Source organism: Brachyistius frenatus, unplaced genomic scaffold, assembly GCF_029030835.1.
Source record: "Brachyistius frenatus isolate BFR_SWC_R1_liver_20210118 unplaced genomic scaffold, ASM2903083v1 Contig_6, whole genome shotgun sequence".
Taxonomy (NCBI): domain Eukaryota; kingdom Metazoa; phylum Chordata; class Actinopteri; family Embiotocidae; genus Brachyistius; species Brachyistius frenatus.
Window position 1 is genome coordinate 9,459,978 of NW_027210605.1, and position 17,077 is coordinate 9,477,054.

The 17,077-nt window shown below is 39.9% G+C and overlaps 1 protein-coding gene across 8 annotated transcripts in view; it reads left to right on the forward strand.

The window, feature by feature from the left end:
- The window catches only part of kazna (kazrin, periplakin interacting protein a), a 192,380-nt gene that overhangs the window by 158,902 nt on the left and 16,401 nt on the right, over positions 1-17,077 (forward strand). For all 8 annotated transcript variants that reach the window (XM_069689098.1, XM_069689101.1, XM_069689102.1 and 5 more), the window contains one exon: positions 4,275-4,466. In XM_069689098.1, coding sequence (XP_069545199.1) covers positions 4,275-4,466 — 192 coding nt within the window. The remainder of the gene's footprint in view (positions 1-4,274; positions 4,467-17,077) is intronic.

The following is a 17,077-nucleotide window of genomic DNA, read 5'->3' on the forward strand; positions in this document are numbered from 1 at the left end:
TTTTCTCTGTTTGAGAAGTTATAAAAAACACAAGTTTTTATTGTTGACACTGTAGCTTATTTGGGATGTGCGGCATGTGACTGCGCATGTAATGAACATACAGATTTAATGAGCACAATCTAAAATACTTATTCATATCCTTTTTGTTTGCAGGGTCACATTCTTTTTTTTTTTACAATTCATTTGAACCTTTATGTAGAAAAGATGTTTTCTATGAATAGCAGCTGTTTCTTATATGAACACACATTGTATCCTTCATATTGTGGGCTTCTTTCCCCAGTGTTTTTCAATTTGTATGTCATTCATCCAGAACTCTCCATCAGTACAAACACGCATCTAGTGTCACGAGACGATTTGAGATGAAAATGCTTCTCTCCACCGGACGTGTTACACAAAACATTTGATTGATTGATTCATTTTATTTGTGGCATAATATTAAAAAATGAAAACAAAATTTGAAAAGTAAAAAAAAAAAAAAGAGACAAAATGTAATACTTACTTAAACAAGTAACAAATTAATCATGTTAATTTGCATACATATAAGGACTTTATATTGTATGGAGTCCTGGAGAGAAGGAGGAGAGATAGCACTTATCAGGAAGCTTCCACTCTGACTGTCATTGTAATGCAGAGCTACAGTCACATGCTTCTTGCCAACCTAGAGGATATGCAGACATTGAAAAATAGGTAGCAGTCTTCAACCCCCCCCCCCACCTCACACACACACACACACACACACACACACACACACACACACACACACACACACACACACACACACACACACACACACACACACACACACACACACACACACACACACACACACACACACACACACACACAGAGACACACACAAACTCTTGACTGTCTTATCTGGAGCGCTCCAGCACTGTGCTCGCCTGCAGCCAGAAAAGACAATAACGTATCTGTTTGCACCTCACACACTCTTCTAATAATGACTTTGGAATATTTAGACAGCTCATCTTGCCTTTCCTGTCATACATGTTGAAGGTCCTCTTGGTGGTAAAGTGGACGAATTGGACCAGTCATCGCTGCAACCTGTTTTAAATGTAGACCGCATGGTTGTATTATTCAGTGTTATGAGACATCACTGAGTCACCAAGTATTTGATTTAAATCAGGAGGCAACAGCATGAGAATGTCAATTCAAAATCTTCTCCATTTACATAAAATGAAAGTTTTTACCTAAGTGCAAGTGAGTAAATATTCGGACTTACTTTCCACCACTGGCTGCTTCTTATTGAGAACAGTACACGTTAACAACCAATGTGAGTACCATCTGAAAAACTTCAAGTACTGCAGTACTCAGCATGTACTTAGCTGTTTGCTTATGAGGGATGCACTCGTAATTTTTGATCACATCAACTGCAGCTCTCCAATCAAGACTAAAATAAATGTAATTTAAAGTAACTTTGTCATAGACAGTCATGACATTCAATAAGGCAAGGAAGGCTTTTTTTTGGAAACTGTATCGTATTTTTAGTATAAGCCAGTTCATTCACAAAACAAATTTTGTTTTTTACATGTTTTAAAAACATTAAGTAGAAATAAGCATAAAAAACAGTCATTCAGAATATAAATAACATGTAAGTGCAAAGGGCATAATGATAAATGTTTCATTTTTAGTCAAACGCAGTGCAGAACGAAAAGTTTATAACCTGAGTTGTGCCATTTGGATATTTGTGTGAGCTCAATGTTGCTACAGAAAAATAGTAGCAGACAGCTGTCACTAGGCAGTCAAAATAACCTATCTGTTTATGAAACAATTTTTTATGATTTATACGGGGTTCTGATGTCACACTGTGATAAACAACAGGATGCTTAAAATTACACCTTTACAACTGAAGTTTCTTCTCTTTGTTGCAGCACTGAAATCAGTTTTGACACAATCAGGTTTGGTTCAGTATCTGTGTTTCTACAGATGAGTCTCACAGTTGGTGTGTTACTGCTTTTTCTGATGAAGTTAAAGCTGTTATAACTTACTGTGCGAGGTAATGATGTGACTAAATTTACATCAAAATCAGTTAAGAAATAAAAACTTCCATATAGCAGTGCAGTATACAGCGTTTTTACTGCGCAAGTATTTTTCACTCTGAACAGGGTACAGATATGTAAAGATTTAAACGTATGTCATCAATGATATCTATAATGGTAACTTTATTCTATAATGATATGAAATGTTAACCAGTATTTATGGGTTGTTATCGGAGATTAAACATACATTTTCAGTGCCCTTGTCCTTTATTTATGACTCCTTGTGTTGCTGCCTTTGCACAGTCAATACATGAAAAGTTAATGAAGAAGAATTTAATCGAGTCTGTGAGTATTATAGGATTTTTTTAAAACCAATGAACTGTATCTTGCGCTTTGGTTTGCCAATAAGGGCGTTGCTGCTTGAGTTGCTCCGTAAAATGTGGTTCTATTATCGGGTCCATTAAGTATACCTCTGTGTAATGACACTCCACTCGCCGACGTTTTTCTCTCGACCCTTCTCCTAATAACCCCTTTTTACATTTCATTTTCATTATTTAGCGGGCAGCCCTTATCCTCAGCCTACTTACATTTTTGTCAGTGAACACACATTAACGGACTCAGAAGCCCTGGAAACCAGGTACATGTCATACAAGCAGTGAAGTGGTCTGAAAAGTTCATTTTAGTTTCAGGGGAGAGATGAGAGCTGAAGCGATGCTTTGCTAAAATGTAGCTGAGCAAGGCTGCATATCCTCAGTTTTAGTTTGTTGTCACAGTTTGTCATCATGCTGAACATCCCTAGTTTCCTTATGCAAGAAACTGATGGGCACAGAATTTACACTTAAGTCTGCATTTAATATATTCAAGATTTGAACCTTTTATGTCACATGTACTACACAAAGACATTATTAGCTTAATTTCCTCTCTAAGATACAAAACTTTACAACATGAAGCTTAGTGATTTCTAATTTTCAAGTGTGGAACAATTGCCTCTCCCTTCTGCCAGTAAAAGTAAAATTACTAGTTTCTCCCATTAGAATCAGATCCATTCTTTCCGATAACATTTGGTATGTCTAGAAGAGTCATATTATTGAATTAATGTATTATAGATATAGATTATTTATAGATCCGATTTCTAAATCTCACTAATCTTGATCACTGATGCCCGACAAAAATACAAAGCTTTTGCTGTATTGGCTACCATTGCTGGAAATTTCCATCTAGCCCGATATATTGATCCTTTTCCTCATATCAAAAAGCCACAGTACAATTGGTATTTTGTCATCGATTTGTCTGTTTGTCTCTCAGTATTTTGACATTTTTTTGTCTCCTGTTCTCAGTTCTCTCATTCATCTCTGATTTTGTTTTTTCAGACTGTAATATTGGAGCTGGGATATGAGTGTGATTTATGCATAGCACTTGATAATAGAGCCATGCGAGTTGGGGCTGAGCAGTTTTCCTCACCCCACACTCCCCCCCTTTGCCCTGAGGATGCATGAAATTGAGCAGAATGACTCTACTCATCCTTCTATAAATGACTCTCCATATGCTCCACCTAGACAAGCACATTCAGTGTGCCAAAAGACTAATTTTTAGATTGAATATTTCCTTTTTGAGGCTTGATGTGAGAAATTGAAGTGTGACGTTTGCCTGTTGTGGCTTGTTTTAAAACCGAGTGAAGTCCTCTGACTGCTGCTGATGCTTTGAAAGCACTTTGAAAGTTTTTCAGTGAGGCAAATTGTAAGAAAAATCTATTTCTCTGTGCTGCGGTTTTTGTTTTATTATTTGTGTCTTATTGAAAACGCCGGAGAGGAGCACTTTAAAACGTTCAGTGAATATTAAATAGACCTCTCGCCTTTTTTTGTAATTCCTGCCAACACAAAGAAGGTTCAACAGGCAGCATCAGAGACCAAATTCATTGCAGCATCAATGTCTTTACTGTCTCTACTCATCTGGCGGACCCCACCTCTCTCTGTGATGCCTATTACTGACAGTAATTTGGTGCCTCAGTTATCTCACACACAAATGAAAGCATAACCTCCTATGGTGATGTTAAATAAATTTTGCATTTCAGACATTAACAATTTCTGCAGTCGTGTGGTTATTCAAAGCTAATGCTGCTGTATGAGGTGGTTTTCCAGTATGCACATGACTTTTGTCTGGCTGCTGTAGTTACATTTTCACTTTGGTTAAAAAAAAGAATTCACTGTTAATCACACACGTGTGGGCCATGTTTAGGGCTATCCTGCTAATGCTCTTAACCTCCTCTGTATGTTGCAGTGCTGCTACGTGAGGAGGTGGCCCAGCTCCAGGAGGAGGTGCACCTGCTGCGGCAGATGAAGGACATGTTGAGTAAGGACCTGGAGGAGACCCAGGGAGGCTGCTCGGCCGACGTGCTGTCCGCCACCGAGCTCCGCGTGCAGCTGGCCCAGAAGGAGCAGGAGCTGGACCGAGCCAAGGAGGCTCTGCAAGGTAAGGACTTCATCGGGGAACAAGGAGCTGTTTATGCTCTTTAAAACACTTACATTTGTAAGAATATGGGCAATTATGCTGCAAGAGACACACGACTTGTTTGTTCTTTAGAGTATTAGTTTGGTTTATTTTCAGTGGTTTCCGACTGGTAAAAGCAATTACAATTCATTTGAATGATATACATATTATTATTATTATACTTATGTAGTATTTAGCTCTGGAGTATCTTAATTAAATCAAAACATGCACCACGTGATCATATGTCCATGACTTGATTCAGGCTAAATGGGGACCTCTGATGCATTTCATTCTCCCACTCTCTCTCTCGACATTTTATCTCTATTTATTTTCAGATGTTGAATACAGACAAGAACTTTCAAAATCTCTTTTACGAAAAGATTTCTTAATTCTGACCATAGAAATAGAGAAATTGGTTGTAGAGGGTCAAAATTCCTCTCAGTTCTTTGGGTTCTGTTGCAAAGTTAGACCTTAGTAACAAACAAGCATAAGATAGTCCAAAACACATCAGCAACAGTAAAATGAGAAAAAATAATTGATTAAAAACTGAAATAAAGTGTAAAAAAGATTCCCCATTGTACATTTGAACAAATGTGAAAATGTCTCTAATCTGGTGAACAGAACAATAGTAAGGGTAGATGGCTTTGTACCGTAGGTTGAAAATGTGAAAATTTAAAGTATGCAAAGCAGTTAAGTGTCAGCAATTTCCACCTCCAGGATAAAATATTCTATAATCATTCGGCACCCAGCTGCTTTAGATTTTCTGTTCATCACTCCCACTCCTGCTGAGTGAAAACCTGCTGCATTTTGCCCCATAGGGCTTGAAACCAGTGCATTGTTTCACCATAGTGTTAACATGAGTGTCTGTAACAGTGTGGTTAATGCAGCCCATTAGCTGCATTATGGTCCATTAGCATGTGTTATGCTCGAGAGATGGACTGGTATCTTGAGTCGAGAGAGGACACAGATGCTTTGACTTTTTTTTTTTTTCCATAGATGCTCCACGCTGTCGGCAAGTCACACTGCTCTGCTCTGCTCTCTGCGGCACTCATGTAGCCTGATGCAAATACAGCATGACATACTGAAGAAGCTTCACTTATCAAACCAGTGATGGGTCCTGAATTTAAAAATGAGACAGGATGATGTGTTGTCAAAGAAAATAATTATTCTCATAGCATAGCTCATAGCTATGTTATCTTCACCTAAAACTATAATCTCCCTAAAGTCTCAGAGTCGTATGTTTTGAGGTGCTAAAATCAAATGGCAACTCACCGTGACGTCATCCAGTGGCTTGTGAACTGTTGTTTTGAACCCTTGAGTTGGACATTTTGGCCCATGCCATCTTGAGTTTTTTAGGGGGACAAGAAATGACCATATTTGGATGGAAGGGTGGCGCTGGAGAGGAACACATGGTGACTGCACCCCAGACATGTCAGTGAAACCCGACATGCTCCCAAACATACCTCTCTTTGAATTAAATATGGAAGTATATTCAGAAAGGACCACCAGATCACTGATCAGACGAGTCAATTTAGCTCATGACACCATAATGAATTGTAGAAAAAAAGAATTGACATAGTATTTCATGAGAAAAGGTGATGCTTTTTGAATGAGAGTTAATGGAGCGAGAGTTATTTTTTAGACCCAGCCCCTATTGGCCCTCAGTGGTATTATACTTTTAGGCACTTCTGCATTGGCTTCGCTTTTCTGACCGAGTCTATGTCCATTTTTATATACAGTCTATGAGTAAAAGCAATTAACACTAATAAATAAGACAGTGACAGGAAGGTATCACATGAACATACATCTTGAAATACTCAAAATGGCCATAATTAATACAGGCTCCTCTGTACTAATCATCAACAACAACTCTATCTGTTTTATGTTTTAAATGTATGCGAAGAGAGAGAGAGAATATACTTTAATATTTACTTCACAGTGAATGTGCACTCGATTATGAGCTAGTTCTGCCAGGCAATGCACAGTGGATTGCAGGGCATCAAGCAGAGATGTCATCAGCGTGGCAGTGAATCATTCTTTTCAAAGAATTATCGCCCATGGAATGAGGCAGAGCACAAAACTACCATTTGGTATCAGACAAAAGCATGACATGCTGTCAGGGGATTTTGTTGCTGCGACATTTCGCTTGACACTCGCAGCCTACGCTTTTTGGAAGAATTGAACAAAAACAAAATGGACTGCGGCAGAGTAGAAAAGGGCACACATCAAATAAATACTTATCTCTTCTTCGGCTGGATGTTTGGCTGTCTAAACAGACTGAACACATGCGCATGCAGTCATTTGTATGACTCAAGCCTGTTAATGAAGGCCAAAGCCTAGCAGCCCCAGCAGGCACTGACAGTAATCAGCAGCTAATGAAAGCTTTATAAGAGGGGACTTTGGTTGGCTTACAAGATCCAGAAATGTTAAGCAGGGTAGATCTGCTCTGCAATTAAGATGGGGTATGTGGGAGGACAAGAGGAAATTTGTTGTTGTCATATTTGAGTTTGGCTTTGTGGACACGGTTCAGAAAGGCAAATTGAAGTGACTGAACTCGAGTAAGGACTTCCCTGTTGCTATTTTTTTTTGTCCTGTATCCTTTTGCTCTTAAAGCTGTTTTGTATGAGGAATAGAGCAGAAGCTCATATTCGTGTGGAACTTTTGGTCAGAAACTGACCCGTGAAAAATATATATATTTGCATTCACATGTAAAAACAGGTTTATGAAAATCTTTTATTTTCCGTTTCCACCTGACCTGGTCTGTGCAGCAGAAGCTGGTTCTCAGCTCTTTTGTTAGTCCACAGTTGTCACTCTGCATCTTCATACACTGAGTCTGTGACTTGCTGCACACTGCAAAGATCCTATGTTTTAAGACAGCTATGAAAACAAGCGACAGTATTCTCTATCTCTTTGCTGTTATACTGTTTGCTTATGGTGGGTAGCTGCCAGTGAATTTTGGCTTCCTCCCCGGCAATATTTACAGTTGTTTCCAAGTGGAAACACATCTGTCATCTCGCTTTGTTTCATTTTCTGTTTTTTGTTGCTTTTCCGATTGCTTCCACGCAGTGAATTCATGTTGTGTGCTGCGGATGTTGGCACATGGTACTGGACAGTACTGGTCATGTATATTAATTTCCTAATAGACGGTCACGTTTATGAGGGACAATGAAGAGAAAATGAAAACATGTCATATTGAGCTAATAACCAAATATTTTACTGAATCTGTGACAAATTAAAGGGGCAGTGAGTAAGATTCAGTGGCACATAGTGTCGAGGTTGCAAACTGCAACCAAGTGAACGCCACTCGCCTCATTCTCCACTTCAAAGTGTGGAGGAGAATCTAGAGTTGTCTCGAAACTTGTGAAAAACACACAAAAAAGACATCTTTACAGTTGTATGGTTTGTTCCTTCTAGGCTACTGTAAAAACACAGTGGGGCAACATGTCACACTCTGTGGAAGAGAACCCACTCACTATGTAGATATGAAGGTGACAATACACTAATGAAAACATAATCATGAATATTATATTCCATTTCTGCCAATAAACCTTTTTACAGCAGACATTTTGACTCATCATTGTAGGGAAAGCACAGGTGTATTAATTATGGCTTATTTCCATCAAATGTCCCTGTAAGTGATGACACTGAACCAACCAAGCAGCAAACAACAGTGACGTCAGTGTGAACGGCCGTTATGAAGCCTCAAGTTCGGATTTTGGCCACCACCTTCTTGCTAGTTTGGAGCCTATAGAGCCGGAAGTGACCATATTTGGACGTGCTGGGGGGGGGGGGGGGGGGGGAATGAGTGGTAGATTTGACTGCTCTGAATGGCCACACACATAAGTGCGGTCAAAGCTTGTCATCAATAGAGAGCGGTGAGATGCAATGAATTGTACAAATGGAGATAAGGGGCACACATTTAGTCTGAGAGGTGTAAAAGACTTTTAACACCTTTGCACTTTTGGGCAATTACTGCATAGTTTCCATGAGTGTAAAACTGTGTATTTCCGAAAGTCACAAGTCACTTCCTCTCTGATTCTGTTCAAATGCTGTAGAACCAAACAAGCAGATTGTTTGAAGCATATTCAAGCCTTTAGTTGATCTTATATGCTTTTAAGATTGATGCATTGTTGTGCTTTTGTAAAAGCCTGAGATTCAAAGCACATTGTTCGGTTGGACTATTCGGTAAAGTCGAAGGTTAATGTTGGGCAAAGGGGCCCACATTTACAATTTTGTCCCCCGTCTAATGTTGGCTTTGTCACTGCAGGACCGCATCATCAGTGGTCTCAAGTCTTTTCTACTCTGGATCTGTCCTCAAAAAACAAAAATGTTTACTTTGCCCGTTCCTGAAACTTTCAAAAAAAATGTATCTGGTTGCTTTTTTTCTAAGAGTTTGTATTACAGCAAAAAAATACTCATTAGTTGTTGCAGTTGGAAATAGTTGGGTTTTAAAGTGGCTTCTGATGATCAAAAAAAATAAAAAAATAAAGCAAATGTTCTTGAGAATACCTCATTAACTACAGCAATTTCTGTGTGCTGCCAATTGATTGGAGGCGAGATGTTGACTCTATTTGATTTCCCCCAGTTTTCACAAGGCTGGCATATTGTGAACATCCCACCAGATGCTCCAGCAAAGTGTTTTTCCCAGAAGAATGAGAGCAATGTTTGGAGAACTTAAGCACCCTGGGAGTTTTTATTGAAGTACTCCCAACAATTATTGTGAAGCAGAGTAGCTTTGTGGGTTTTTTTTTTTTAAGTCTTTCTTTATTTTATTGTGGTTCTGCTCTGGTTGGAAAAAAAGGCACAAGTGATGAAGTAGCGTGAAAGAAATGCATCATTCCCTCCTTTGCTCTCTGCCACTCAAGATAATACCTGTTTACTTTTGGAACGGTTCACAGAAACTGTGTTGCCACTCCTACCTCGGTCCAGATGGTTTGTGGCTAAATTGCATTCTGATTTTCTGGTGCTTATGAATACAAAATGGTGAACACACCACTTTTTAGCCTGTTTTCTCACCAGTTATTCTTCTGTCTCTTCCTTTGTTTCCACCTCTGCCTTTGTTTGGTGTCATGCTGGCACGTCACTCCCACTGTGAACCACACTTTGACCTGTGAGCACTGTAATTGTAACTCGGTGATTTCCAACCTCTTACAAATGCAGCTTTTGTTATGATGCCCATGGACACTCAGTCTAACCCACAAGCTGCATTTCATACCTTAAAGAGCACAAATGACACTGAACTGATACAGTCTTATTCATCTTAAAGTGGAGGTACAACGAGAAACTAAACCCCATCTGGCTTAATGCTATTACCAGTTCTCAAAAGGTGTTTACAAGTTTACACGACTCTCATTCAGACTTTCTCATCAAAGTTTTGTTTAATGAATTTTTCAAAGTATAGTTGGCCCTGGCTGCTGTTTTTAATTAGTTATTTCAGCTTTGGATAATTACTATCAGTAAGGGACTCCCATTCAATCCAGAGCTCCTATGAAAGCAGAAGACAGCTATGTATCATCAAAGCACAGTCTGCCTGCTCTGTTTAGTGTCATTTCACGCTACACTGTACTCAGAAAGCAGCTCTGTCCTTGACTACAAGGCCTCTTCCCTCACTAGGCATATAAACACCAACACACACATACAAAGACTCAAGCACACACACACTCAGTGCTGCCAAATATCATCAAGCTACTTAACCTGATAACCTGATACCATTAAATTAGTTGCAGTTTTTGGTGTCTTTTACTTTTAAACAAATAAAAGTTTAAAGAGAGAGACTCTTTATCATCGTAGGTAATGAGGACAGTGTTGCTGTTCAGTTTGCACCTGAAGCTATTCAAATTGGATGGGTATAAGTGAGAGCACATGTTTGGATCACAGTGGCCCCTAGTGGTGATCAGGGGTATCGTAGTCATCTACTCATCCTCAGTTACATGAAAAGATGGTTTGCCAATCAGAATCTACCTTCCTCCAAACAACAATAAGACTCAGCCTAATCATTCATTATAGAAGCAGCTGATTGAGTTTTGGATTCAATGATGACCGAGAGGTGAGCAACACTGTGATGGGAGATGATTCTCCCCTTGATTCCCTAATGTGTAAATATAGCTTGGACACACACACACACACACAGACTTTTTCTACATCATCTATTTGGACTAAATATTAAATGTGTTTTAAATGGCTAACTTATAATTTGTGCATACATCCAAGAGTCAAATGTCCTTGCTGAAGTTTGTAATTAAAGCATTAATTAACTTAAATCAGCATGTTTAAGTGTCGCAATGATTGCAAAGAAGTCTGATAGAGTACTAACATACCCTGCTCTAAGATAAGGATTATTGAATAGTAGCAGTGCAGATATGAACCTCGTCCAACCCGTGAGTTTGTTTTCACGGAGGAAGTGAGGAGGTGAATGCACCGGCACTGCTCTGAGGCTCCTACTCCATTATTCAGCTGGCAGATTTAAAACCCCAAACCGTGAACAATGGACTCCCTCCAATGAGCCAGTGTCTCTTTTGTTCTCTCCCAAAATAATTATGTTAAGAGCTGACTAAAAGCCTGTCCTTTCTCTTTAGGACTGAAGTTATATGGAGGAGTGTCAGAGAGGAGCGGTTTCTCATTAACGTGGAGAACGTCAATTTCCGAGGGGGTTTTGATAAGTGTGTCATTGTGATTCTGTCGTGGCAGGTAGGCTGAACTTGCTTAGATAGCAGTCTTTGCTGAAGCCCTATATTAAACTCATTGAAATGCATGAAAATATCATATGCTTTGGATTCCATGGATTTGAGTCCCCTGTATTGTCAGCACACTCTCTTGTCATATATTTATCCATGTAGAAATCCTCTTCAGTGAGAGACCAAGTGATAAAGTGATTGTTAGATTGAGCTGAAAATAGAAAGGCAGGAAGTGGCATTCAGCTGAAATGCAGGCTGGAATCGTGTTGTATTTGTGCCCTAATAGATGGGGCCCAACAGATAATGAGGGCTGGTGTTCAATCAGAGGGAAGCGGTGTGTGGGATGGAAAAGCGTAACAGTAATAAAGACAAGCAGCAAACAAGATGACTGAGGTTGATTTTTGACTCCTCACAATCAAGATGATCAGAAGGTCTTTACCTGCAACTTATATGACACATTATTATCCACAAGAAAACTATTTAACCTCATAATATTCAGTATAATAATGTATTCATAGTGTTTTAAGTTGGTAGTTTGCCAAAAATTTTACCTTTGAGTATCAAACAACAGCCCCCTATAGGCTTGAGTGGTAGATGTAATAAGTTTGTAGTTTACTTCTTCACAAACAGCAGCATGAATTCACTTACATGAAGTCATTTACAGAAGGGATTCTTCTGGTGACATGTTTACACAGTGGGAGAATACAAGAATCGTCTCTGCAGAATAACCGACTCATTTTCTGTCCAAACATGATCAGGGAGAGACAAGATGGCAATCACAAACAATGACTGCAACATTCCTTAACGACCGTACTGATACTGCTCAGTGGAAGCAGCACAATAAAGAGTACACTCAAAGCAATGACCAAAACACAAAACAACGTTAATTAGACAACTACTCCACACAAATATGTGTAAATCCTCTCATGAACTGTTTGTCCATATCTACTGTATATCTAGTACGAGGGTGGATCAATAAGTTCAAGTCTCTTGGGTGCTGATTTTGAAGAGACAAAGTTTGCAAACACTTACTCATTAGGATTATACCGTCCTTCTGCTTCGTGCCCGTCACGGTGCTGCACATCATTCGTGCGCAACTGGAGCAGTCTCTGAATTTATTGATTCATCCTTGTATGTGCTATAATGTCTATCAATATTCCTCTCTATGGATTTAGCTTTCATTTACCCATAAGTTTATTTATTCAAAGGCTTAATTTGACATTTTGATGTTTATGCATATAAGATGGTATATAGGGTTGTCCACTAACCATAAACTCGGTGGTTCAATCTCTGGTTCCTCCTGTCCACATGCCGCAGTGTCTTTGAGCAAGACACTGAACCACAAGTTGCTTCTGATGGCAGGCCAGCAACTTGCATGGCAGCCTGTCTCCATTAGTGTGTGAATTAGTGAACGAGAGGTCAAATCTAAAGCACACATTGAGACCACTAAGGTGAGAGAGTTCTATGTAAGTACAGACAATTTACCATTTACTTTAGACACTGATACCAATCTCATTATCTGTACACTACAATACATATGAAGCTACATCACCTGTCTGTAAAACTCATTGCTTTATCCCATTTGTTTAATCATTTCAACATATGGTACATGGTAATCAGTATAGATGATTTGTTATTTGTTTTAACAGGGTGGATGGTCCAATGGGAGCATTTATAAATACAGTGATATTCATCAATACACAGTTATTTGTCAGCTGTGGATGCTAATGGTCACAAACCTCAGTCAGATGAAGGATCAATGAATCAGGCAGACTAGATTAACATATTCTGCTAAACAACCCCTCTACTCCTGCGCTCTCGTTGCTGCTGCACAGGATGAAGAGGAGGAATGGCAAGTTAACAATGGGGATGCATTTTGATCATTTTACCTAACAAGGTGGATGGTAACCACCTCATCTCCCCTCAAATCAAAATACTGATTGTAATTTTCCAGAGTCACAGCTGCTTTTCCTATCTTACAGATATCAGAATTGTATCAATCTTTACATTTAACTATCAGTAAGAAAGCAACAATGTCCCCTCTTCACCACTAAACCAGTAGTTTTACACAGCCACGCAGTGTTCATTATGCTAATTTCAACTAATTGTTGAGAACAAGCTTAACAAACTCCAAATATTTCATCGTCACAAGGGGGTCGCACTCCTAAAAAAGGTTAAGAACCAGTGCTTTAAGTTATTTTGAATACTGGAGTGAACTCCCTGAGGAATCCGTTGGTTCTGTTTGGTAACTAATGAGTTGGCTCATTCATTAAGTCCTCCAGTAGCGAAGCATCATAGAGGTGCTGAGCAGACAAAGGCTTTTAGCACACTGCAGTGGTAGATGTTCACATTAAACTACTTATGAGCACAAGGGCTTTGGTAGCAGAAGAGCCTTTGTGTGGTGAGCTAAAAAACACTTATACAGATTTTAAAGAATGTTTCAGGAGAGCGTGATACGGGCAGGTGGTGTTGTTTTTAATACCGCACAGTGGGGACAGTAGCCTGGACTTTTGGTGGTGAATGTTTAATTTGCAAAAGTCCCGATCTGCATATTTTCTGCTCACACAGGCTGGTCTAGCTTTTAATATCTGTATTTGTATGGAGGCTCACACAGTTTGACAACAAAGACAACCACTGATTCACATTTGAGACAAAGACAAAACCTCAATATAATAAAAAGTACCCAAAATACAGGGGACCACAAGTCTGAGACCACATTGAAAATCTGTCATATTTTCAGGTAAACCTGGAAATAGTCAATGTAAAATGAAGAAATATTCAGCACAAAGTTTTCAGCACAATATTACTTACTGAGTTGACTCTGATAGTTGGAAACGTGGCATCAGAAATACATCAAAGTGTCAAAAGTCAGATTATTATTCTAAGTAAAGAGGGTCATTATCAGCATCAAATCATGAATAGACCGAAGGTTTCTAAAGAGGCAGTGCATGGCTCTCTAAAACACTTTGTGGAAGCTGAATCAGTTTTATTCAAAGCACAATGAGGCAGACCAAAAGTAACCACACCATCAGAAGATCAAGCTTTGTTCACTGAGGCATAAAAAAGGCAACTTCATCAGATACAGCCGCCAGATTATTGCTCACAGCTTCAGTTTCCTCACTGAGATTGTAGTCTGGAAACGCAGCGTGCATTCATGTTTGCTCAGCCACTGTGAAGCACAGATCATTAAGCGATCCGTGTTGTTGGGTAAGTACGATGACGTTGAAGTCGAGTGTTTACATTGCAGCAGTGGTAGAGTCTCCCTATTGGTTAAAGCTACTCTTGTCATTTCCAAATCAACCCCAGGCCCGTGCCCACTAAGATGTAACAACTGCAAATGACTATGGAGCCTAACCAGACCCATAGATTTAAACAGCGAACTAAGGTCCGGTAACACCAGGCGAGTGTTTGTAAGCCACTTCTCAGAAAGGGAAACAAGGACAAACACCTGGGCTGGGCTAAGACATACATCTGGGAAAGAAAAATGCTGAACTCAAGTCTGAAATTTGATGTCAGTAACAGAAGTGTGTATGTAAGGAGACTAACAGGACAGAGGATGATACTGCAGTGTATAAAACCCACATTGAAGCATTCAGTTTTGCTACTCTAGAGTCGGACATCTGAATCACCGAATTGACTCCACCCCGAATAAACAGAAGTATCCCTCCGTTCTTTAGAGATTTGCTCCACCCTCTGGTTTTTCATGTTTGGGGAGAAGGATTCATACTGCAGTAGGATAATGAGCCCAAACACACCTCAAAGCTTTGAAATAACTATTTGAAGACCAAAGAAGACCAAGGGGTGCTGACTGTCATGGACTTTCATCCACAGTCACCTGATCTCAACTCCATTGAATATTTATGGGGCACTTGAAGACTGAAAAAGCCAAATATTCCTGACATCACAAGAAGATCTTTGACGTGACATTGTCAGAATATTTTGGGATAACACAAACGTCTTACACAAATGTCTGGAGTCCATGCAGCTCGAGTGCTGCTTTCATTAAGGAAAAAAGAAGGAAACTAAATACTAAGATATTCGGAAATTTAACTTCTCACTGAAATTATTTATTTGCAAAGAAATTTTATTTTATCAAAATATAACAGATCTTCATTGGTGACTTCTAAGTTTGGGATCTTACTGTAGTGTTCGAATGCACGGCCAAAAATAAGACAGGTGCTCGCACAGATACGAATCATTTCTCCATAAAAAGTCCATTAAACTGCTTCCTCTCCAAGTCATCATCCTCCTCCAGCTCCACACACACATTAGCCTCCACTCTGTATGGTTCCCAGGTGGCTGCCTGCTTGTTTCATCTGGTAATAATTCTTGGAGGCTTGGACGGCACCACAGAGTATTCTTGGTCATTAATATGGCTGTCACCAGGAGGAGACATGCGAGTGCTTACCTATCTCTCCTACATTCTTCAGTGTAACGTGACGGCATTGAGCCCCAGGGCCATCTTTGTTCATCTTAAAGTGTTCATACATATGTTATAAATGGTAAGTAACAGCGCTAACATGATTTGTGGCTGTGAATGGATCCTTTCACGGAGTCACAGTGAGGGCTTTCTTGCCTCCAACACCAGGAGGGTTGCTGTTGCCAAGCGGTCACAGGTGCAGGATGAGAGGAAGCAGCAGAGGTTTTTTTGGCTCATCTCAAAGACGGCTTTGATTTCACTTCCTGAGGCAGGTGCTGGGTGGTTTCCTGTTTCTCTTGGTCAGTGAGGGATGGGTTTTGTCTTCATTCGCCAGTTAATGCGGCCTGCGTATTCCTTGGACTTGGGGATTGCACATTTAAGAACGGGTGAAAGGAAGAGATATAAAAAGAAAGGGTGACAGATAAAAAGAGAGGAAATAAGAGGGTGAATCTGCCCTTGTAAAACGACACTTCCATTCAAGTTGCCTGAGCATGATCCCCAGACGCCACTTGTGAATGTCACACAATTAACCAGGCTGTGATATAAGTTAATTAATGACACACAGCTGGCTCAGAGGGGGGAAGAGATGGAGGAAAAAAGAAAGGTGAATGCATGATAGCAAGCAGGAAACCACGTGATGTTATGAAATGTCCAAAAGTCAGAGCTGCTGTGCTGTAAGGAAATAGATGTCAAAGTGAAGCAGACAAAGGTGGACAGACACAGTGTGAATGCATCAAATATAAATAAATCCTATATTGTCTGTTTTGAAAGGTAGCTGGAGGGAAACTCGGCTTTAAACAAAAACATTGCGTGAAGAGGTAGAGCAGATCAAGAGAAAGCAGGAGAGGAGGCAGTTGCAGAAGAAGGGAACAGGAGACTTTGAGAAAATTAGAGCTTCTGTGAATAACCACTGCGAAACCATATTCTTTATCACGATGCGTGGGTGAGTTGCCAGAGGATTAGAGAGAGAGAGTGTGTGGAGGAGAGATAGATGAAAAGAGAGACTCAGCCTCTAATGAAGCAGCAGCAGAGAGAAGATTGACAGGAGGGTTCGAGTGTGATTCACCTCTTTATCGACATGGAGTCACGCCGTATTAGAGCAGCAGGTGTATGTAATGTTTTTACTCGCACGCTTCATGTCTGAAGGAGATTAATAATTTAGTTATAATGCATACAGAAACAGCTACAGTGTGGACAGCACATGCCCAGATTACTTGCCTCTAGAAGGATTGGCATTATTACAGATTCTTCATGTATCGCCTCTTGTGTACTGCCAGTACCGGCTTGCTTGACTCTTCTCACTTCTTTTGTTTTTCCACTGGGCAAAAGTTGTGGATGGTACCTGGTACTGTCCATCTGGGCTCTAAGCGAGCTGAGACGATGACCACTGATTGGTCAGAGATAATCATCACAATCACGAAGTAGGTCATCCTTCACAAACCCGCTATTTTAAACTAGCCAAGCCACGAGTGACCGCCTGTTTTTTACACAGTGGACTA